This window comes from Sphaerodactylus townsendi, linkage group LG02 (genome assembly GCF_021028975.2).
Source record: "Sphaerodactylus townsendi isolate TG3544 linkage group LG02, MPM_Stown_v2.3, whole genome shotgun sequence".
In the NCBI taxonomy this organism is placed as follows: Eukaryota; Metazoa; Chordata; class Lepidosauria; order Squamata; family Sphaerodactylidae; genus Sphaerodactylus; species Sphaerodactylus townsendi.
In genome coordinates, this window is record NC_059426.1 from 63810090 (window position 1) to 63832327 (window position 22238).

At 43.2% G+C, this 22238-nt stretch overlaps 1 protein-coding gene across 3 annotated transcripts in view; it reads left to right on the forward strand.

Moving 5' to 3' along the window:
- The first annotated feature begins 534 nt into the window (after window positions 1-534).
- Window positions 535-22238, forward strand: part of XRCC5 (X-ray repair cross complementing 5) — a 52825-nt gene continuing 31121 nt past the window's right edge. For 2 of the 3 annotated variants that reach the window (XM_048486303.1, XM_048486304.1), the window contains exons 1-8: window positions 535-596; window positions 4622-4735; window positions 5913-6096; window positions 8690-8738; window positions 9865-9987; window positions 15111-15299; window positions 19344-19458; window positions 20472-20610. In XM_048486303.1, coding sequence (XP_048342260.1) covers window positions 582-596; window positions 4622-4735; window positions 5913-6096; window positions 8690-8738; window positions 9865-9987; window positions 15111-15299; window positions 19344-19458; window positions 20472-20610 — 928 coding nt within the window. In that variant the 5' untranslated portion in view covers window positions 535-581. The remainder of the gene's footprint in view (window positions 597-4621; window positions 4736-5912; window positions 6097-8689; window positions 8739-9864; window positions 9988-15110; window positions 15300-19343; window positions 19459-20471; window positions 20611-22238) is intronic. The other variant, XM_048486305.1, reaches the window with a different exon arrangement.

The following is a 22238-nucleotide window of genomic DNA, read 5'->3' on the forward strand; positions in this document are numbered from 1 at the left end:
GCATTGAAGGCACATTATTCTGCAAGTGTGGAAGGGGCCTTGGAGTTCCTTTATAATGATTGCAACTCGTTATAAGTGCGCTGTGAGGAATGAGCCAAAGCTCCCTTCGTCTTGAGTCTCGAAAGCTTATACCCCTAAAATCTCGGTTGTCGGTAGGTGCTACTGGACTCGTATTCATTGCAGACAGACATGGCCACCCTCTGAAACTAGCTAATCCTTATCGTAAGGAAAAATACTGTATGTTGCTTTTCTCCTCTGGTTATGGAATAGTGAAAGTTTTTGTTTTGTAGTAATAATGACTTTAAAAATCCTGCTCAAGTAACAACTTTGCAACACACTCTGCTGCTTATCTATTTATTGCGCAAGTCCAGACAGTAATAAATTTCATAGAAATAAACAAAAGGAAACCGGCTACTCAAACATCACTTCAACAGCAGCTCTTTCTGCCTGTCCTTTTCCACCCACTCCCATTCCCAGTCCTGATCATTAGCGTCGCGGCTGCTCTCGTTGGCGCGCTACAGTGACGTTGGGTTAGGTTACCGGAAGGGAAGGGGTGGAGGAAAAACGTGCACTCTGGCACCATGTCGCGGTCGAAGGTAATAACTAAGACTTGGAGGAAAGGCACATTAGTGATGCAAGGAATATCACAGCTCCTGCTAGGTGGAAAGGAGATGCAGTGTTGGCAAATACCGCAGAAACGTTGCTAGGAATTGCATCCTGTGTTTCTCCGGGATTGTATTTCATTGCCAGGGTTTTAGCCTTAACCTTTAGTGGCCCTGTTTTGATCTCACTCCGCGCGTTTTTAATGTCGAACTCTTATTCCATCCGAGTAAAGAGTTTGATGTGGGGAAGTGAGTGAGGAGCACTATGATTGAATTGTAGCTGTACCCTAGGCACAGAGTTGACTAGTTGGTCCAGAGAGGCTTCATGGGAGGACAGGGCAGTGTGAGAGAGAAAAGCGTGGGCAAAGAGTAAAGTGCTGTGAAAGAAATCTGTGTTGTATTTGTATTTGGTTTGGATTTCCTACATCTGATTCCAACATTTTAGCCATTAGATGCTAATTTCAGATTTTAGTCAATCCTGCTCTTGAGAAATGACGATGTGAGAAACAAGTCACTAGGTAGAGAGTTGCCGGGAGACTGTGCTTGTCTAGCAAGTTGCATAGTCATGAATAACCATGACAAGTTGTGCAGTGGCCACTGCTAGGTCCTGCCAAGTCTCCCAGCAAGTTGCATGGGCCCGGGGGATCACATCAATCACATGATAGTGAGTTATCCTGTCGCCACAGCTGGTGCTGGATGTATAGCATGATGCCTGCTGCCAGATTAGCCAAGTTGTGCCAGTTACACTGTATGATTGCCTGGAGGTCGCTGTTGAGCTCCATCTAGTCAAGTCTTTCCTCTGTTACCAGATGTGTCAGGGGAGGAGGAAAGGCCCTTTTTAGGGTTGCTTTGGCTTTCTCTATGCTCTGTTTTCCTTCCTTTGGGTTTCACAAACTAGGGTTCGAAGGCTTGGCAATGTTGTTGTAGTTGCCTGTCAGTCTGCCCAAAATGCCTGAGAAAATGTAATCTTACAAGAGCTCAACTGGCATTCATTTCTTGAAACTACAGAGGCTGCTTCTACTATTGTGGACATTATTTCATAAACTTTCATTGAAGCATGCCCATTTTGAAATTATTTAAAGGCATGTTTTTAGTAACCTAAAACACAAAAGAAAATGTAATTTTTTTAAAAAAATATAGCAAATATATTTAAAAGATAGTTCCCAGTGCAAGCACTAGCTTATTACTGACTTATGGGTTGACATCATATCACGTTTCCTAGGCAGACTATGTTTAGAGGATGGTTTGCCTTTGCCTTTCCCCGCAAGCTGGGTACTACTTTACTGACCTAGGAAGCATGGAAAGTTGAGCCAACCTTCAGCCTAGTACCTGAAACTGACTTCTGTAAATGTATTAGTCAAATTAAAAAGTTCACTGATTAGTATAATCCTTCAGTGTAGTGGGGAGCCAAATAATAGTGCTCACACAATTTCTAGAAGGTGCCTCAAAGCTTTAGCAAAGCTTGTTTGCCATTACCTAAAACACGACCAAAATAAGTAAACTTAATTAAAATTTTACTGCATCAGTGTACTGACAAACTTTTAGCCAGGTGAAAAAGTTTTTAATTATCCAGAAATAATTTGTCGGATAATTCAGAGAAGATTCACTGAAAACCGTAGAATTTAGCCCTTCAATCTTACAGGCTAAAAAAAAGTCATTGGAAAACCAATATATGGCTAAAATCTGTATACAAACTAAACAGTGTTAAACAAGAAATGTCACTACATGAATGGAGAATATGAGAATTAAAAAGTCCAGACTCTTAGATCAAACAAGCATTCACCTGTATTCCATGCCAGAAGGACACAAAATAGTTGCTTATAGGTACAGACACTTCAAAACAAATGTGATACAAATTAATAAACTCTCCATATGTTGACCAGATATTAAACAACAAAAGGTACTGAGTATAAGAGGTCACAAAAAGCGGGGGGGTACACACAGTTGTCCTTGATATGCAGATTGCTATTGTATACAGAGGAAGCAATACTTAATTGTGTCCAATGTGAAACCCAAAAGGCCTCTCTATGAAAAGTACCATTTTATATGCTAAACTACAAATGATGCATGTTATGTTGTTCCGTCAGTCAAAATAGTTTAGGTTTACTAGGAAAATAAGTATTGCATGTATAAATTTTGTTCTATTCACAGAAAAAATGGGAGATATTTCCAGTAATTTCACATTTCTACCTGCTGCAACATTATATTCATTATGTAAAACATAAGTAAAACATTTTTCCTTTCAGAAGTACTGTTTTGTTCAAAGGAACATATTTGCATATTTAATACTAACCTTTAATTGCCTAAGTGATGGAATGTCGCAACAACAAACCCTCCACCAATCGGCAGTGAGTTCTGTTCACTGATTGGTGGATGACATTCCATCTCCTCCCCCACCCCTTCCCCCAACCCAGGAGCATGCCCGACTGTGCCGGGCCTTCCAACACCCTCCCAGTTGTCCCACCCTCCCACAACCCCCAGCAGCCAATTCTGGCCAGTGGAGCAGAGGTGTCTTGGCACCTGCTGCTCCGCTGGCTCTACCAAAGCCCTCCAGGTTTCCCCCACCCCAAGTATTCCCATTCCTCCCTCCCCCAAAACTTTCTGCCCTCCCCCACCCCAATATATACCTTTTCACCCTCCCCTACCTCAAATGACGCATTTCCACCCTCCCCCACCCTAAGCCACTCCTTCCTACCCTCCACCACTCCAAGCCTCACCTGTCAACCCCCACCCCCACCCCAAGCCACACCTTTCCAACCTCCCCCTACCCCAGGTCACAAACTCAGGACTAGACAGGTAGGAAGCTTTGTGCCATTTCTTCTACCCCATTGGTCTTCCTCTCTAAGCTGTCTCTGCTTTGTGTTCCCCTCACAGTTCCCTCTGGCCCGCTTCCTGCGACGCCAAAAAAGCAGCGACAGCTGATGACGCCGCAGAAATTGGCGCACAGCCTCCAAAAAAAAGCGGATTACTCGCGACAGACAGAGGCTGGAACTGCGCGGGCGCCCACAGCCCCGCGAGATAAATGTCGGTTCAAGCACGGAAGCGCTGGCGAAAGCGGGCTGCTGACCTCACCATCATATGGCCGCTGGAGCAGTCTTCATCCCCTCCCAGAAATGGCCGCCGCTACTGCGGGGAGATCGCTTTGGCGGCGCCGCTTGAGGATCGGCTCCCGTGCAAGCGGCTGTTGCAGCACGAGACGAAAAGCGCCAGCCGATGCGTCACATGGGGAGAAAAGTGGTTTAAAGCGCATTTTTTCTGAATCACCGGGCGCTCTTAGGCGCCCGGTTTAGCTGTTGACCCAGCCACGGGCGCGAAATGCGCACCTGACTGCGCTGCGCGTGCGAACGCTCTCGCTATGGCGGTTCTTTTTCCGTTGCCACGACGTCATATTTCGCCCGTGCGGAAACGGCCTCTGCTTCTCCCATTTCCCTTTCTCCTTGCCTTATCTCCAGTCTTATTATTCCCCCTCAACTCTTGTTTTGCTCCTCCCATCTTCCCTCTTATCCTTTCTGCATCCCTACATCCCCCCCCCCTCCATCTCACCTTGAGTTTCAAAATAAAACTGTGGCAGACATTTTAGATTACTTGGGTTGTGGTTGCCTAGAGCAGTGGTTCTCAACCTTCCTAATGCTGTGACCCTTTAATACAGTCCCTCATGTTGTGGTGACCCCCAACCCTAACATTTATCCATTTTACAGATGGAGAACACTGATTCAGAGAGTCTTAGGCGACCCCTGTGAAAGGGTCATTTGACCCCCAAAGGGGTTACGACCCACAGGTTGAGAACTGCTGGCTTAGAGAATCCAAAGTGCTGCTTGGCATTTAGATTTTTTATCTTTTTACTATAAGTTTTTCTTGCCATCTTGGAGATCACTCCTGGTTTGTAGAAATGTCTCCCTCATCTTCACATGGCCTTGTGGTATTTTTTTTTTAAAGCTGTACTCTGATGCCAAGCTGGGAATTAGGTATATGATAGTCATTTTCTAATTCAGTATGTATACATTCTCTTCTTTTTGTAGTCAGCCATAGTCCTGTGTATGGATGTTGGCTCTTCAATGAGTAACATTGTTCCTGGAGAAGAGTCTCCTTTTGACCAAGCAAAGAAAGTGATGACCCTGTTTGTGCAACGACAGGTAAAATAATTAACGGTGGAATAATACTACGGAATTACATACCCATGTCAAGCACTGTGAGGGCAAGGAAATGTGTGATATATGTATGGTGATGAGTCCATTTCACTACAGGTCTATCAAAACTAGGACAAAGAGGCTTAGAGACAGCTTCTACTCTAGAGCTATGTCTATGCTAAACTCTGCGGCTTCGTGTTGATGTGTTTGGGGCTGTGTAGGGATGGGTGGAGGAAGGAGAAAGTGCTGATGGGGTATGAGTCTGAAATTGTGTGCATCGAAGAATGCTGCTGTAAATTTCGTTGTGCGTGCACAATGACAATAAAATGCTTATGCTTATGCTTACATATTGTCTGTGAGGTGATTTAATCCAGGAATGTCATTTTCCACCAGCAGTTCATGTTCATCATCTAGTTCTACCCTCAATTTGATGTTCAACTCTAGTTCCAACAGCTGGAAGCCTCTGACCCTGTGAGAGGGGCCATCTGTTTCGCAGTGGATAAACCAGAAATAAATACATGTGAAGAAAGTGACATCTGTAGAATCAGAACACGCTATAAGTCAGATTAGAAATTCTACAGTGTTGTCCTTTGAGTTCCTTGCTGATTAGGAATATCTACAGCAATTTACACATTAGAAAGCTGAGGCAACTGAGACTCAGCCTTTCCTGGTTTATTGTAGGAAAAATATTTGATTATTATTTGTTGCATGCTATCCCTATAGTTTCGTTCAGAGAAATGGTTCTATTTCAAACATATAGAATTTTCTAGCCATCCAGACACCATATTGGGTTTCCAAGAAACGTTGTTGCTTTACTCTGTTTTATTCCTTTCTCAAAATAAAAATTAGCACACTGCCAATTCTTTGCACACCGTTAATTTACATTCCTTCTAAGTTGAAATAATTTAAGATTGAAAAAAGACAATCTGACTTTTGCAAACATTTATGGGGATAGGGTTCGAATTCTCTGAAGGCATTTTTTTGGCCTGAACAGTCATTTCCAAATATTGACATTCAGTCCTTGTAGCAGTTTGGAACTTGATTATAAAACCTATTTAATTAAAAGGTTTTGCATATGATGTGCATAAAGAAGGAAGCAATTAATCTAGACAAATGAAATTTAGTTGTAAAGTTTATGCCATTCATTTTTTTACTTACCCTGTTATATTTTTACCATCTCCAGGTGTTTGCTGAGAGTAAAGATGAAATTTCCTTGGTTTTATTTGGCACAGATGGCACTGAAAACTCTCTAGCCAGTGAGGATCAGTATCAGCATATTACTGTACGCAGACACCTGTTTCTGCCAGATTTTGATTTGTTGGAAGACATACAAAATTTGATTCAGCCAGGCTCTGGACAAGGAGACAGTATCCTTTCTGAATGCTGAAAACCTTTTCTCTGAAAAACAGTTGCCATATTTACTTTACAGGAAGGTGATCCCAAAGTAAAGAACCTTAATCTTATGTTAATAAATTGGTAAATCCATATCATTAAGATCTTTGCGAAGTGCTGTTTCCATCAACTTAGATATTTATATACTTCTTTATTGCATTTCCAGATCCATGTCATTCCTGTTCCAGAGTTCCATGCATGCCTAGATGCATAAATAGAACTCATAGATGTGTGGGAGTGTTACCATCACATGTGTGGGAGTGTTACCATCATACATGTGTGGGAGTGTTACCATCAATTTCAGTGGTGTATCTACAAAAAATGGCACCTAGGGCAAGCACTGAAATCCCGCCCCCCCTCAAATTTGACACTCATGGTTTCAAGATCAACTTCCCACTGATGGGGCAGGGCAAGGCCCCTTCCACACATGCAGAATAATGCACTTTCAACCCACTTTCAATGGGTTGCTGTTTAAGCTTCTGTAATGAAAAAGTTAAGTTCCTCAAAGACAAAACAATGAAAAATAAATTCCTCAGGCGACAGGGATTTCAATTCCAGTAGCTCTTCAAAAAAAAAAGATCCCTACCCCCAGCACACACATAGTCTTCTTCAGCTCTGGAATGAGGTGGTAGAATCCTGAGTCAGACTGAAAGTACCTCTTCAGATGGAAAGTGGGTGGCTTCCTTGCATATATTTTTAAAGAAGTCTGCCCACAGCCAGGCAACTAAGACAGCATCAGGAGGATGAAGCTATAACCATTCTTCCTGGTTTTTTCAATGCAGTGGATTGTATGGATGTGTGTGCACATGCACTTTTTTTTTAAAGGCACATCTCCCACCTGTAGTGGTACAGTCCCCACAGGGCTTTGCTGGAACCCCGTCTGTTTTCATTACACAGTCCACAGCTCCAGGGAAAGGTGCACAGCTGGGACAGCTAGCTGAGGGTGCCCCTCAAACTTGGCGCTGCATGCCAGCTTAGGAAGCTGCTGTTCATTCAGGCTCCACTTCTGCTGCAATTGCTGCCATTGTCTTGCTGCCTTCCTAGGCCCATCGGAGAGGAAAGTGCTCTGCCGCCCATGCTCAGAGCCCACCCTCACTTTCCCTGTAGGTGAAAATAGGCTGGCTGATCGCGCTTCCCCCACACGTGTGCTCTTTTTCATTCGCTGGCTGGCAGGGCAGAATTTCTGGCTACCATGGTGCTCATACTGAAAGATTTGAGGCCCGCCAAGCCTAAAAAACAAGGACTGTATGTATAGGGATACAAGGCAATGAGGTATAAGCAGTTAGTTTGAGTATAATTTCAATAGATACTTCATAAACCGTTCATAAAGATTATTCATAAAGATATATTGTGATTATTTAACTGGTAAATCCATTAGAAATAGAGATTGAATTCTCTTATTTGTGTGTTTAGCTAAGTAAAGCAGCATACAGCTTCTACATTCAGTGAATCATCTAGTTACAAAGTAATGTATAACTGCCTCAGCAGACTTCCAACGGTTATGACTATTGCAGTCCTTGTTTTTTAGGCAACGTGTTCTGCGAATGTGGCTGCTGTCGCCATAGTTTCTTCATCACTTGCTGGAGCTGTTGCTGTCTGCTACCACAAGTCATCTTAATATTTTTGATTCATTGAATTTTGGAGATACTGACTCTTTCAACTGACTGGAACGCAATATGACTGTTGCAGGTTTCGTACCTCATGGACAATGTTTATGACATGCTCTCATTATATGTGTGTTTATTACCTTTATATCCAGTTAAATAATCACAATATATCTTTATGAATAATCTTTATGAACGGTTTATGAAGTATCTATTGAAATTATACTCAAACTAACTTCTTATACCTCATTGCCTTGTATCCCTATATATACAGTCCTTGTTTTTTAGGCTTGGCGGGCCTCAAATCTTTCAGTATTGGTTTGACTGTATATATTTGCTGATCTGTTTACCATGGTGCTCAGCCACCACTGGGGGGCTGGAGGAGACAGAATATGTGAGTCAGCTGGGAAAGGAGGTGGCTCCTTTGCTGGGTTGGGGTTGTTGGTGGAAATATGCTCAGCAACAGGGCAGGGGGGCACAGAACAGGCAGCCAGGGTCCCTCTTCAACTGCATTGCTTTGTGTGAACTGATAAAAATTTTCCACTGAAATTTTTGGGAAGGCATTTGTGGGCAGCGTAATTCACTACATGCTTCTCCCTGTGCTCAATGTCTGGGTTGGGTTTTGTTTTTTTTAATACTGATTTGATTAAGTTGTGCTACTTTTGGAAACAGAGGTAATAATGTCAAGATACAGGCAGCTGCCCAATGGAGCTAAATAGCTTCAGCCTCTCAACTATTCCTGTTCACAATTCAGGAATATGATACTAGCCTACCTTACAGGGCTGTTCTAAAAGTTTCTGAATTAATGCATGTGAAGCATTTTGAATCCTCTATGGCTAAACTTTTTTTATGATTATTGCTACAAAAAGTTGCCATAGGACTAGTGCCTTAACTGTCATATTCTGACCAATACGTAACATCTGTCTCTGCTATTTTAAACGTATGTTATTCTAAACGAACATAGTTCTTGATGCTCTTATTGTGTGCATGGACTTGCTTCAAAAGGAAACAATGTGAGTACTTGTCTTTTAAGAATTCTATTTTGAAATAGCTTAACATTATGCTGTTGGGAATGGTGCAGCCTTTTAAAACATTGCTGTGTTGTTTCATTTTGCATCATGTGGATGAGTATGAAACTGACAATAATGGGGAATTTTTGGAAATATTGTAGTGTCCAATGGCCACATAATCTCATGACACTCACCAAAGTTAGCTCGGTTCTTGCCATGTAAGAGGTCCTTCTCATGCTTTTGGCCTGAGAAAGGGCATTATCAAGTCAAGAACGTTATCTGCCTTTTGGAATGCGTATGTCTGGGTGAAACTGCCTCTGCTTTTCTCCCTTCCCCCCGCCCCCCACCCCCCCCACCCTTTCTTTCCTGAGAATATCTTGCTTGAGGGGAGGAGGAGGGGAACCCTGACGTATTACTGCTGGAAACATATAATCTGTGTCTTGTGAAGATCTGGCCAGTTCAGACAATGAAGTTATCCTATATTTGCTATTATTAAAACAAGAATTCTATTTCTAAAGAAGGGTTCCTGTTATAGGCCAAGGCTGGGGTTTTGACACATAGGCTAAAATGATTATAAGAGAAATCAAATCCCCTTTGCACATTAGTAAATTGGACTCCTTTGTAGCACCCTTCAGCTGAAAAATGGGGTTGTTAGCACAAGGAGGGAAATGGCAGTGCTCTCTAACCACACAATCCCTTGTTTCTGAGCACAGACCTAAGAAACATTTTATTTTACTAAATCTGAAAATAACCCTGTTTAGGATTGTACTGTAAGTGCTAAGAACCAGCCATGTGCTAATGTGAAATTGCCCAATTTAACTTAAGTGTGTGAAAGAGACTCATCTGACTTCAGTGAAACTTTACCAAATGGCAGATAATAGAATGTAGTACTCAGGGGTGTTGGTTTTTAATAGGTTATAAAGAAATGTGCTTCTCATGAGTTGCAAATCGTTTCAAATAGTAGTAGTCTTATACTGAACAGCATATCTTAGGGATTTTTTGTTAAATTCAGGTGGCAAGATACCCCCTGAGAAGTTTAAGATTACATTTTGCAAAGCTGCAGTCAAAATATTGTAACTAGATATTTATTCTAATGAAACCATCTCTTTTTCCTCCACCTTCTCTTAAGAGGGAAAAAGTATGACAAACGGCACATAGAGGTTTTTACTGACCTTAGCAGTCCCTTCAGTGAGGATCAGCTGGACATTATTGTGAATAACCTGAAGAAAACTGGAATTTCACTGCAGTTTTTGTGAGTAAGCCAAGATCTATGAAATAGTGTTATGACTCTGCCAAAGTCAGTGCTAGTTAAAACTCTGATTCTAGTAATTAAATGGATGTCATTTCATAATTTTTTCTAATGGGCACTGTGATTTGCCATAAATAGAGCCATTAAACCTTGTACTAAAACTGCATCCAGAAAAGCTAGAATTCTGCAATGTAAATCTGATTTGTCTGCAGTTGCTTGTTTTGTATTTTTATTGTGTTTTTATTAATCATGGAGCGGTAGCTACAAAAGAGCATAGTCTTGGCCACCTACAGTCATTCATGTTGTTTCTGAGATTTTATGACAGATTACCAACATGATTACTGGACTGTCTTAGTAGCTATTTAGGCTAGAAAATCAATTTTTCAAATTAATGCATAGATTCCCAGGAAGCTGAATTCTGCATGTCCATTACTAAATCCTGTATTTGCACAAAATACCCGTAAAACAGCTAAAAATAGACCTGCATGTAGAGGTTGATTCTGTAACAGTTTCTTAAAAGTATTGGGTTAGATCCAAAGACTGTGTCCTGTAGTAGAGGGCATTTTTGTCAATGGAATTCCTGCCTCTGGCCCCCCAGTGCAATCCTCTGAGCTCCCCCAAATGTTGCTTTGTGGATTAAGGGACCCTTGGGGGTCTGCAGAGAAAGGAAAATGTTGAAAAATGACCTTTGGATCCAGCCTGTTCTGCAAAAGACTGCAAGTTTGACTTCTTTGTCACAAACAATATTGATAACATCTTTGCCTATGTCTAAGACATGTTAGGTTATTGACAGTGCAATCCCTGCGCTGCAGTGTCCTGTTGCTGGTGTAATAGGTGCTTCTAGTCTGCTCCTGAAGGGTTCTGACAGAGACCAAGAAGCTGGCAAAAGTCCAAGTGGCTTTAGCATGCCATTGTCCTCAGCAATCATTCCATCGTATTCCATTCAGGTCACCAGAAGCAACAGCAGAGCTATGATGAACAGAGCAAACAGAACCAATTACAGCCAGAATGTCTGAATATCCAGCCCTTTCTACATTACAGCCAAGGGGTAGGAAGGGGTGGGTTCTGGTATGGGAGCACGCAGCATTGCCCACAGATCTTCCAATACCCTTCTCAATGGAGCTTAAGTGTTCTGGGACCAGAATGCCCATGCTTTCCCCCTGGGTGCTTTCATTCCAGTCATAGAGCAAACTGTCTGTGCCCAGAGCACATCATTCTCAATCCATTCTGCATTCATTTTAACTTTTGTATGTAGTGATGTAATTCAGTGGAACCCATGCAAGTCAATTGACATTCCTAGCTCCCAGTATATTCAGTGGTCATTTCAGCATCTCCACTTGTTTCCAGTGGGCAATCTGGTCATTTGTTTTAGTACATCCCATCTTGATGCACACTAGGCTGTCCCTGGTGTCCCTTGTGACATTCAGCAGGTGCCTGGCAGCTGCTGTTGCTGCAGATGCTCCCAACCTCTTCACATTCCATGAGAAAGCATCTCTCTTCTGTGGCAGGTCTTCACCTCTCTTGCTTGGTTGCCACCTCAAGCCCAAGCAAGGAGCCTCTGAGCCAGCTGCCTACCTCTCCTTCCAGCGCCCTCCCCATCTCTCTCTGAACACACTGAGTCTGCCTGCTGCATTGTCTCCCTTCCAACTGGGACCCAACAATCCCCTATCCTCTGAGTGATACCTTCTCGTCTTCCCATCACGTGACAGAGCACCCCTTTCTACAGCAAGCACACATTTATTTGCTTCATTCATTCATTCCTTCATTTATTTGTATTCATATCCCACCTTTCATATCCCACCTTTCTCCCCAGTGGAGACCCAAAATGGCTTACATTATTGTTCTTCTGTTTTATTGTCACATCAGTCCTGTGAAGGAAATTAGGCTGCGTCTGTGTGATTGTCCCAAGGACATCTAGCTAGTTTCTATGGCACAGGTGGGGATTTGAACCTGGGGCTCCCAAATCCATGATGGGGAGTCAGTGGCACCTGCATGACCTTCCACAGCCATTGAGGAGCCCTCCTTTGACTTCGTCAGGTAGCCTTCAGATGGGGTGGGGATGGAGTGAGGCAGGTAGGGACATGGAGAACCAAACAAGACAGAGACACAGTTGTAGCACAAGCTAGAGTTTATTGAACTGCAAAACACGACAATGTCTGTTTACTCAAATTGTCACTTCTCTGGGGTCATGGGGAGATGGACTGAGCCTTCCTGGGCACGGCATGCATTTTAGTAGATTGGAGTTGCAGGTGGGACTTGGAAGGCTGGCTAGGTGCAACATTTCACTCCAGAGGGCAGGCTGAGACAGATGGAGCAGAGTATGGGTAGAAATGGTACTATCCATGCCCAGGGCTCTCCCTGTTGAATCATCACTTGCAGGAAAGCAAAACAGAGACATATGCAGTGATAACAAGCGGCTAGGAGTGTCTTAATGGGCACAGCCATGTTTGTCATAGCCTGCCAGAGATTCCATTCCATGGTACTGTAGATCAAAACTCCACCATGTCATAGACAGCTGCCCTTACCAAGTAGATTCAGAAGCAGCTCACAGCTGGCTCAGTAGTTTGATGGAATCAAGCACCAAGTACAGGAGGGTGGAACAAAATCGAGTCCAGAGTCCAAATCAAGATCAAAACCAGAATCAGGCACCAGAAACAGTGGCTTGCAAGTCCATGCACAATGGTGCTGCCCCAACGCAGGTTGACTATGAACCTTTTTTTTTAGCAGATATCCCACCCACCAGTGCAAAAACTTCATGCTACTGTGTTATTGCAGTCTGGCTCCTGCAAAGACTTCTTATCAAGCCCAGCTCACCCCAGAGCAGCTTGCCTGCTGATGCATCTTCTGCCCTGTAAACTGACATGCAGCTTCCTCCGGTGACACTCTTGGGGCTTTGGAAACAAAGTGGGCAAGAGGGCTGGCAGGGCCTCCCCTGGTTTGGTGTTAGGAGGCTGGAGAATCTTGGAGCCAGGGCCTGGCTGTGGCTCCCAGCCTGTTTACTCTTTTGGAGTCTCTGGACCTGATCCTGCGGAGGCTACTGAAGGTTCTGCTTGAGCCTCTGGGCTGTGTACTGCAGGTGCTGCTGGAGTCCCAGGCTCTGAGCCTGCAGGCATTACCTGGAACTCTTGGGCCAAAGCTGGGCCCTCTTCCTCATTTGAGTCCTCCTCCAAGGAGTCCCCAGACATGCTGGACTGGGCCACAGCACAACACACCACAACCTCCCCCTTCCCCTGAGGCACAGAGCTCTGTTTTTGCAAGAGAATGAGCCCAATGGTTTTTTGACATCCTAACTCATTCAGAATGGAGGGGCTCTTCTGCCCAACAAGGCACCCTGTCCGAATCTGGCTTTGCTGTTGACTTGGACTCTGGACTTGATTTTGTCCACCCTTCTGTATTTGGTGCTTGATTCCATTAAACTACTGAGTCAGCCTTCATAGGAATGAGCTTACATCCCATATGAAGATGAAAATTTGCCCTCCCCACCCAGTCAGCTCCTCTGGAACATTCCCCCCTTACCTTTCCCCAATCCCTCTTCAGAGTCAGCATGGTGTGGTGGTTCAGAGCAGCAGACTCTAATCTGGAGAACCAGGCTTAGTTCCCCATTCCTCCTGCTGGGTCATCTTGGGTTAGTCACAGTTCTCTCTGAACTCTCTCAGCCCCACCTACCTCGCTAGGTGTCTGTCTGTGTTGGGGGAGGGAGGGCAATTTTAAACCTCTTTGATACTCCTTAAAGGTATAGAAAAAGTGGGGTATAAAAGCAAACTTTTCTTCTTGTGCATATGGGCCATGATGCTGGGAGGCTGTGGCTCCTGGTGCCCCTCTCGACTGTAGCACTGCTAAGTAGTGTTGTTTGGGAGGTGGCATTGTTGTGACAGCTCCTGGCCATGAACAAAGGGAAGCAAGTTTGCAAACCAGACCCCTGTTTACCGGTCAGTGTCTGGCTCCCCTTTGGGCCCTGGCTTCAGAGATGAAGTATCTGTTAGGGTTCTGAAATGGGAGAGGTCAGCAGTAGAGTATGGACTTTGCTCTCCCCTTTGGATCTTTGCACAGAGCACTTGCCTGCTAATGCTAAGTGTCCTTTCTATGCTTTCCAGCCCAGAAAGTTGCATGCTCTGAGTCTGAGGTGTTTGTAAAGGGGTGTTTGTAAAAGCTGGGGGTGCCACTATTTGGTGTTGAAGAAGGTGCTTGACAGGAGCTTGGCCTTCACAGGGGAGGGAAATAGTTGGTCGGTCCCATACTCGGCTTTCTGAGGAGCTCCAAGACTTATGAATGTGTCTGCACCAGTGGGCGAGTATTTTTTCACTTTCATGAGCACCTTTGTGCTTTGCCATGTTTCTCTGACAGGGGATGTTCACAGACTGAATGGACTATGAATGGACAACCACACCAGCACAAGCATGTGGACCTCTGTTGCGCTGATAGGCAGCTACTGCAAAAGCACCTGGGAGCAGCAGTGGGGGCCTGGCCTGACATAACTGAGCCTTATGCCAGGGTATCTTTGAGATATGCCAGCATAAAGCTCAGTCAGCTCCTTGAGTGCTTTTGTCCCACCCTGGGATTGCACTGGCAGTTCACAAAGAACATACTTTGCTGCCTAAAAATTGGTGGCAAGTGGTAGGGTTCAAAGGAAAAAAATCTCAGGGAAAATAGGTTAGACCAGATGCATTTTGAATATGTCAAACCATATATAAAGCAGGTATCAAACCATTCATAAAGCAGATTGAGTTTTACAGTGTATTGTTACAGTATGCTGAATGAATGACATATAAACGATAACGAGTAGAATTTTAAGGCGATGCTGTATATTAAACTTTCAGTCTATCTTCTATCGACTGTAGAAAAATCCATCAACGTTATTTATGCATTCCTAAAAGGTTGTGACTTAAGATCTTATGCAGAACTAGTCATACTACCAGTGACTAATGGTATAGCAATAAATAAGCATCAGTGTGGGTTTGCTTGCTAAGGCTCCAGAATGACATTTTGAAAGTGTGTTGGTACAAAGAGGCACTGGAAAGTGACATTTTACATTTCTTTCCATTAAAAAAAGGCATTTGAATTCTTGGGCAATTGTTGTTTGGTGAATGGGGAGCAGAAGTGACAGTTGCTTTTAATCGTATTCTTAGCTTGCCATTTCCAGTGAACAGCAAAGATGGAAGTGGGGATGCAAATGATGAGGCACATTCCAGTAGGCATCAGAATTCTTTTCCCAGGAAGGGTCTAACTGAGCAGCAAAAAGAAGGCCTTCTAATGGTGAAGAGGCTCATGTTTGCATTAGACAAAGAAGATGGTCTAGAGGACATTTATACTTTCAGGTAACCTTGAACTAAGCATCTGCTTCTGTAGTTCATTGTTTGCTTTTTATTTCATGAGCAAGACAACATAAAATTTAGGCCTTTGAATGGATGTTTCTTCCTCACGACTTGGATTGTGTAGCAGTGCAGTCTTCCTCATGTTTGTTTAGAAGAAGTTTGCTTTGAATATTGTGGAACTTAGTTTAAACATATGTGTCTTTTGAATAACAGTGCCCAACAAAGGAATAAAACGTACCCTGCTGGGTCAGACCAGTAGCCCATCTAGTTCAGCATCCCTTTTCGTACAACCAACAACCAGTTGCTTTGCAGAGCAAGCAACCAGGACACAGAGGCCAAGAACTTTTCCTTTTGTTGCCTCCTATTTCTGATGTGGACAGCTTCAGTACTTCTGAATGTGGAGGTTTCCTTTAGGTACCATGGATACTAACCATTGTGGGACATATCCTCCAGGAACTCCCTTTTTAAAGCCATATATGCCAGTAGTCATCACTCCACAACTTAATTGCTTGATGAGTGAAGTACTTTTGTCTATTACCCGTCAACTTCATTTGAGGTCCCCCAAGTTCTGGTATTATATAAGGGAATGGGGAAAAGGGGTTCTCTGTGTGTCCATTTTCTTCACCCCATGCCTAATTTTATAGATCTGCATCATGTCTGTCAGAAAAAACATCTTTCCTCATAGGAAAGGTGCTCCAGTAACTTAATCGGCTTGGTTTCCTTTCTGAAGATGGTTGTAGGCATCTCTACAAAACTACTAAAATTCCTTGCGGGAAGAATGCAAATTGGAGGGGATCAGGGAGCTTATTATTATTTATGTGTTGCTTCTCTACCAACAGGAATCTGAGATGACACTCTGTTGTCATTTATTTAGTGCCATCAGTGGGCATGGCACTCTTCAGAGTAAAGCTCAAGCAGCTTACAGTCTAAAACTTTACATAAGGATTGGGTTCAGCATGGGAGGAAATTTGTATCGTTGAGGCTTTTTCCAATTTAATATGCAGCATTAAAATGAAAATAAAATATGAAATCTGTACTAAAAATCTTGCACCAGACTCAATAAACTGTAGTGGCAGATAAAATAGTGTAAGAAACATAATCCTAAGAGTGACAGGTTATAATTCTTTTCAGAGCACAGAATTAAGAACAACAGCCTAATTAAATGAAATCACAGCAGAAGGGCAGCCATAACAATAAACGCTATGATACTGAGAGCAACAAATCCCAGGACTCAATAGCATTACCAGGCCCACTGCTAACTATTAGCAAAGGCCCTTTGGATTTTTAAAATAGAATGCTATTTGAGTGACAGCTAAGTCAGTTTTTCTTGGTAAAAAGTTTCACAGTGTAGGTACCATTATGTAGATGGTTCCCTTCCCTGTCCTACCAGATTTAATTGGGTAGAAGTTGGCACATAGAGTAGGACTTCCCCCCTTTAGTGCTCTTTTACTTCATTGACACTTATCCTCAGAACTCCTATCTAGCTTCCTTTGAACTTCCGAGATTTCCAGGTGTGCATTTTTCACAACTGTCACGAAATGCAGCCAGCATGCATAAGAACACTTGCTTCTGTTATTGTTAACATTGCTGTAATATTAAACATAATAGTGTATTCTGTGGTCAATACAGGTATTTAAAATATATCATCCTAAGCTCTTATGTGAGGTCGCAGAAGCTGTAAATTATATGTGAAAGATCCTTCCAAAGTAAATAATGTATATACTGAACTGTGGACCTCATGGAGCTGGACTTTCCCACTTCCCCCTCCTGCTGCAAGTCACTGAGCCCCCTGAATTATTTCAGACTCAGTAAACTATTAGGAACAGCGTTGGGGGTAAAGTGGGGGTCTGCAGTAGCAAGGGGAGAGCCGCAGAAGTCAGTGTCCCCTCAATCAAAGGTATACGTCCTCATGTCTTTGTAACTACGTGGTTGGATAAATGTCACTATAATGTTTCAACCTCATGTTCAAAGGACTCTTTCATAAACACTTGTGCATCATTTGAGTTTTGTTCTCATTCAGGTGACTGGCATTTCATACCTGGCCCAGGTGACTGAAATTTCATACCTGGCCCAGGTAAAAACGCCTTTTTCCTGGCGCTCCCTGGTGAAGGACATGCCTGTGTGTAACTGTCACCCTTAGAATGTTCGTGCTGCTTAGAATGTTCATTCAGATGGCCAGATATCAGCAGTGAAAACAGCACACAGGCTGTTTTCAAGTGGAAGTGAAACACATACACACACATACACACAAGGGAGAGGGGAGGAGGAGGAGGAGGAGGAGGAGGAGAAGAAGAAGAGGAAGAGGAGGAGGAGTTTGGATTTATATCCCCCCTTTCTCTCCTGTAGGAGACTCAAAGGGGCTGACAATCTCCTTGCCCTTCCCCCCTCACAACAAACACCCTGTGAGGTGGGTGGGACTGAGAGAGCTCCGAGAAGCTGTGACTAGCCCAAGGTCACCCAGCTGGCGTGTGTGGGATTGTACAGGCTAATCTGAATTCCCCAGATAAGCCTCCACAGCTCAGGCGGCAGAACGGAGAATCAAACCCGGTTCCTTCAGATTAGATACACGAGCTCGTAACCTCCACTGCCACTGAGAGGGAGGGGGGGCATCAGAGATGGGATCCAGCAGTTTCTCACAGGTTCCCAAGAGTAGGTTACTAATTATTTGGGTGTGCCGAGAGGGGGGTACTAATTGGTGATTTTGTCGGTGTTTTTTGCCTTAGTTACGTCCCTCCTCTCAGAAGTGGCAGCAGAACTTGAAGCAGTCTAGCAGGAGGTGCACAAGCGTGCGTGGCAGCCTGCGCCTGCGTGCATTCGTTTCCCACCCAAGGACTGGCACAGCGGCTGCGTCCTTGCCACAGCCCCGCCCAGTAATGCCCCGCCCCTGGAATGGCCGGCCATGCCCCCGTCGTGCCCCGCCCAGCCCCATTGGCGCTACGCCACAGTTTGAATCCCACCACCATGGGAACCTGTTACTAAAATTTTTGGATCCCACCACTGGGTGGCATGCAAGGGAAGAGAGGGAGGGAGAGGAAAGGGACGGTGGGGGAGGCATGCAAGGGAAGAGAAGTGAGAGAGGGGAGACAGTGAGCTGTGGCATGCAAGGGAGGGGAGGCAGGGGGCCCTACATCTTGATATGACCCACCCTCCCTAGCGGAGGGGAAGGGAAGGGAGGGAGGGGGAGGGGTGGCATGCGAGGGAAGAGAAGTGAGGGAGGGAAGAGAGTGGGGGGTGGCATGCAAGGGAGGGGAGATGTGAGATCACACGAATGATCTCTGATGGTTCAGTCACACATGTCAGTCATCATAATGTAGCAGTGGAGATCGAGTGTTGAAAATATGTGAATTAGCAGATGGAGATGAATGTTGATGATATGTGGACTCTGTAAGTCTTATCGGTGCTATCCCATAATCCTTCCAAGTGAGATAAATTGCATAGAAAACTTTTTAGACTGTAATCTCCATAAAACAAAGATCTGGGTTCCCGGGGTTGGGAGCAGAGTCAGTGCTATTTGGATCCCAGATACTATAATCTATCACTTTTTGGTTTTTTGAAAGCTTTAGGGCAAACCAAAAACCTCTGTCCAAGTCTCAGTCCTGGTGACCTCCGCTGTTCGTTCTCTAGATTATCACCATTTAAATATTCTTGTGAGTGACAACTGAAGGGTTACAGAAGCTGCTACTAAATATATTCCAGTAGCTATGAAAATCCATGCTTAAGTTCTGATACCTTTTGATTACTTTGGTATTTTGAATATTAATTATAAAATTTTTAGAATAGTTTGATCAAATACCTGTTTGCTTTGTATGTCCTATTTCCACTAATATTATGTACACAAGGAGCACCTCATAAGCCTTAATTTAATTGCTAAACTTTTCCTGTTTTAATGTTAGCGACATATTACCTGTAATGGTAAAGTCCAACACTGGACTTTTTGGACAGTCCTGAATAGAGTATGCAGTTTTAGGGTGCTGTTGGTGCCTCCTAATTTGTACAGTGTTTTGCTTCATCTCCCCAAAGAACCTTCCTCTGTCTTCTTTCATTTAGGGATAGTCAGGAGCGCCTTTCAATGTTTAAGAAGATTGAACTGAGGTCGATGGCTTGGCCCTGCCAGCTCACCATTGGTTCTAAACTGTCTATAAGGATCATAGCCTATAAATCAGTAAGTTACTAAAACAAGACTGTGTTTATACCTGAGCATTAGTACAGTTGGACTCACCAACAGTAATTTCATTAAAGGGATGGTGCTGTACTGGGGTTGAGTAACTGCAAATTCAGCAGTGATAACTGATGATTGTTGGATGCATGTCAGATTGCTAAATCTTACCAGCACATTGAAATGTTAATTTGTCATTGTATAAAGTGTTCTTAGACTGAGCTTGTAGTGCTGGTTCCAAAGGACTGCAAGTGGAGCTCTCTTTTCAGCTAAATCTTCTCTCCACCCTTTTATTATTGCAGATTTTTTAATTCTCTGCAGAAACAACTCATGAGGGTCAGGAACTCTGTGGAGTGGCAAGCTATGTGATCTAGGGATCTTCTAGGGGTGGGGTGGGGAAACAAGATTTGGTGAAAATTGTTCCGTCCCTTCTTACATAAGTAGAAATGTTCTTCTGCCTGTGGAAGAAGGATTTAGCATAGTCTGGCTTCTGAATACTGCATTCACAGAGAACGTTGTTGGTAAGATCCAGCAGGAATGAATGACTTCCTTACTATCTTGGGGAACATTTCACTGTTATTGGTTGAAATGTTTTTCCCTATTTGTACTTAGGACAAACAGTAGGACTCTTTACAGAGTTACTTCATTTCTAAGTCCATTAAAATCTCTAGGAGTAACTCTACACAAGATTGCACTGGGAACTCTCTAAATCCACAGCTCATCTCACACAATTCCTGAAAACTGTGGCCTCAGAAAGGGAGATAGTCATTCAGTGATTATGTGTGTTTAACATTCCAGGGTTTTTTGTTTGTACTCCCTTAATGAAATCCACTGTGATACTCTCTGGGATTATCAAAGGGAGACGTTCCATGGGTTTGGTATTGCTCTGTTAGTAGGTCGTAGACTGAGTTTCCACCTCCTGTGTGGCAAATGAGAAAAAAGATCAGGAGCTGGTAGCAATTAATGCCACATCCACAAGTCGCAATTAAATGCCTTCTTGCTTAAATTCTGCTGTGAAGATCACTGAGGAGAAAGTGAAGAAAAGCTGGATGGTGGTAGATGCCAAGACACTAAAAAAAGAGGATGTGCAAAAAGAAACTGTTCACTGCTTGAATGATGATGATGAAACAGAAGTTCAGAAAGACGATATTATTCAAGGTATTTCACTGTGGTTTTTACTTTGGGCATTGTGACCAGATTTTTCAGGGGAAACTGTATTTATAAAAGTATTTTATATCTATAAAGCACCATCAAATTGCAGCCAATTTATGACAACTTACGGCAACCTGGTAGGGTTTTCAAAGCAAGAGACTATCAGAGGTGGTTTGCCATTGCTTTCCTCTGCACAATAACCCTGACATTCCTTGATGGCCTCCTATCCAATTACTAATCAAGGCTGGCCCTGCTTAGTTTTTGAGATCTAGCAAGATTGGAGTTGTAAAAGACACCATAGAACCAATCACATTACTGAGGAAGACTTCAATTGAAAACAGCACATTAACGCTTTGATGTTGATTGAAGCTAAAGATGTTTATTCAAATTGATATTTCTCCTTGCATCACAAGGACCAGATTACCTGTTAATGGATGGTGAGCTTGATTACAGGAAAGACACCACCATAGGTGATGTTTTGTGATTACAATACGCTGAATTCCTAATCTTCATTGATGGACTAGCAACTGGACTATATTTCTAGAGATTAGTAACAGTTGGACTGGAAGAATTTATATGGTTTAAGAGTATCATTGTATTATGAGTGCAATATAAGTTAGACATGTGGTGATGGATATTGTATGTATAATTGTACACTTGCTTTAGCATAAATAGCATCATCTAATATAGGGCGGTTTGGTATAACGCAAATTTGTTTCTAGTATCTTCAGAGGTGTATCACAGAGAGAAGTCTGTTACACACTGTCTAGTGAGAAGGGAATGTCTAGTGTCTCACTAGACACAGTGTGTAACAGACTTCCCTCTGTGATGCACCTCTGAAGATGCTAGTTACAGATGCAGGCGAAACGTTAGGAACAAGATCTATCAGACCCGGCCACACAGCTCGGAAAACCCACCACAACCAGTTGAATCCAGCCGTGAAAACCTTCAACAATACGCCGAGACTTCCTTTGTCTTGTATCTAAGTCCATTTCTGTGTTCCTTCATTAGGCCAAGTGTTTGAATGCTAATACATTCCACACTCCTGGCAAAAGCAAAACTGCTAGGGGAACTTTGCACTTTGTATTGATTGGTTCTTAAGGTCTGAGGCGATCTTTGTTTTTCTGTACTTATTTTGTTTCTTTATGGTTCTCTCCTTAGACAGAATCCAGAGATTAACAACCTTCCAGTCCCCCAGTACTCCTATCTCTTTTTCAAACCTGATTTTGCTCTCCTAGCTTGTCTGGTGTAGATAATCAAAGTGCCATTGAGGTTTCTTTTGACTTCTGTCCCTTTACATGGACCTCTTTTTTTCCCTTCTGCTTCCACATCACTTACTTCCTGTTCTCTCCTTCAGCTAGCCACGACACTCATAAATCAATTGCTAATCAGCTTTGGAGGAAGGAAAGATCAAGTTCTGCTTTTCACTTTGTAGTCAAAGCCTTTGTTCATTTTTTAAATGAGTGCCTTAGTACTATTATAAAAGTGCAGTCATTCAAATAATAAAAATTAAAAAGCAACAGTGGTTTTACCTGAAAGCAGTATGTAGCAACCCCTTCTTTTTTCCTGGGGAAACCTTACATATCTTCTCAATAATAGAGGAATCAAAAAAGTAATCAATTAGGCCACAAAAC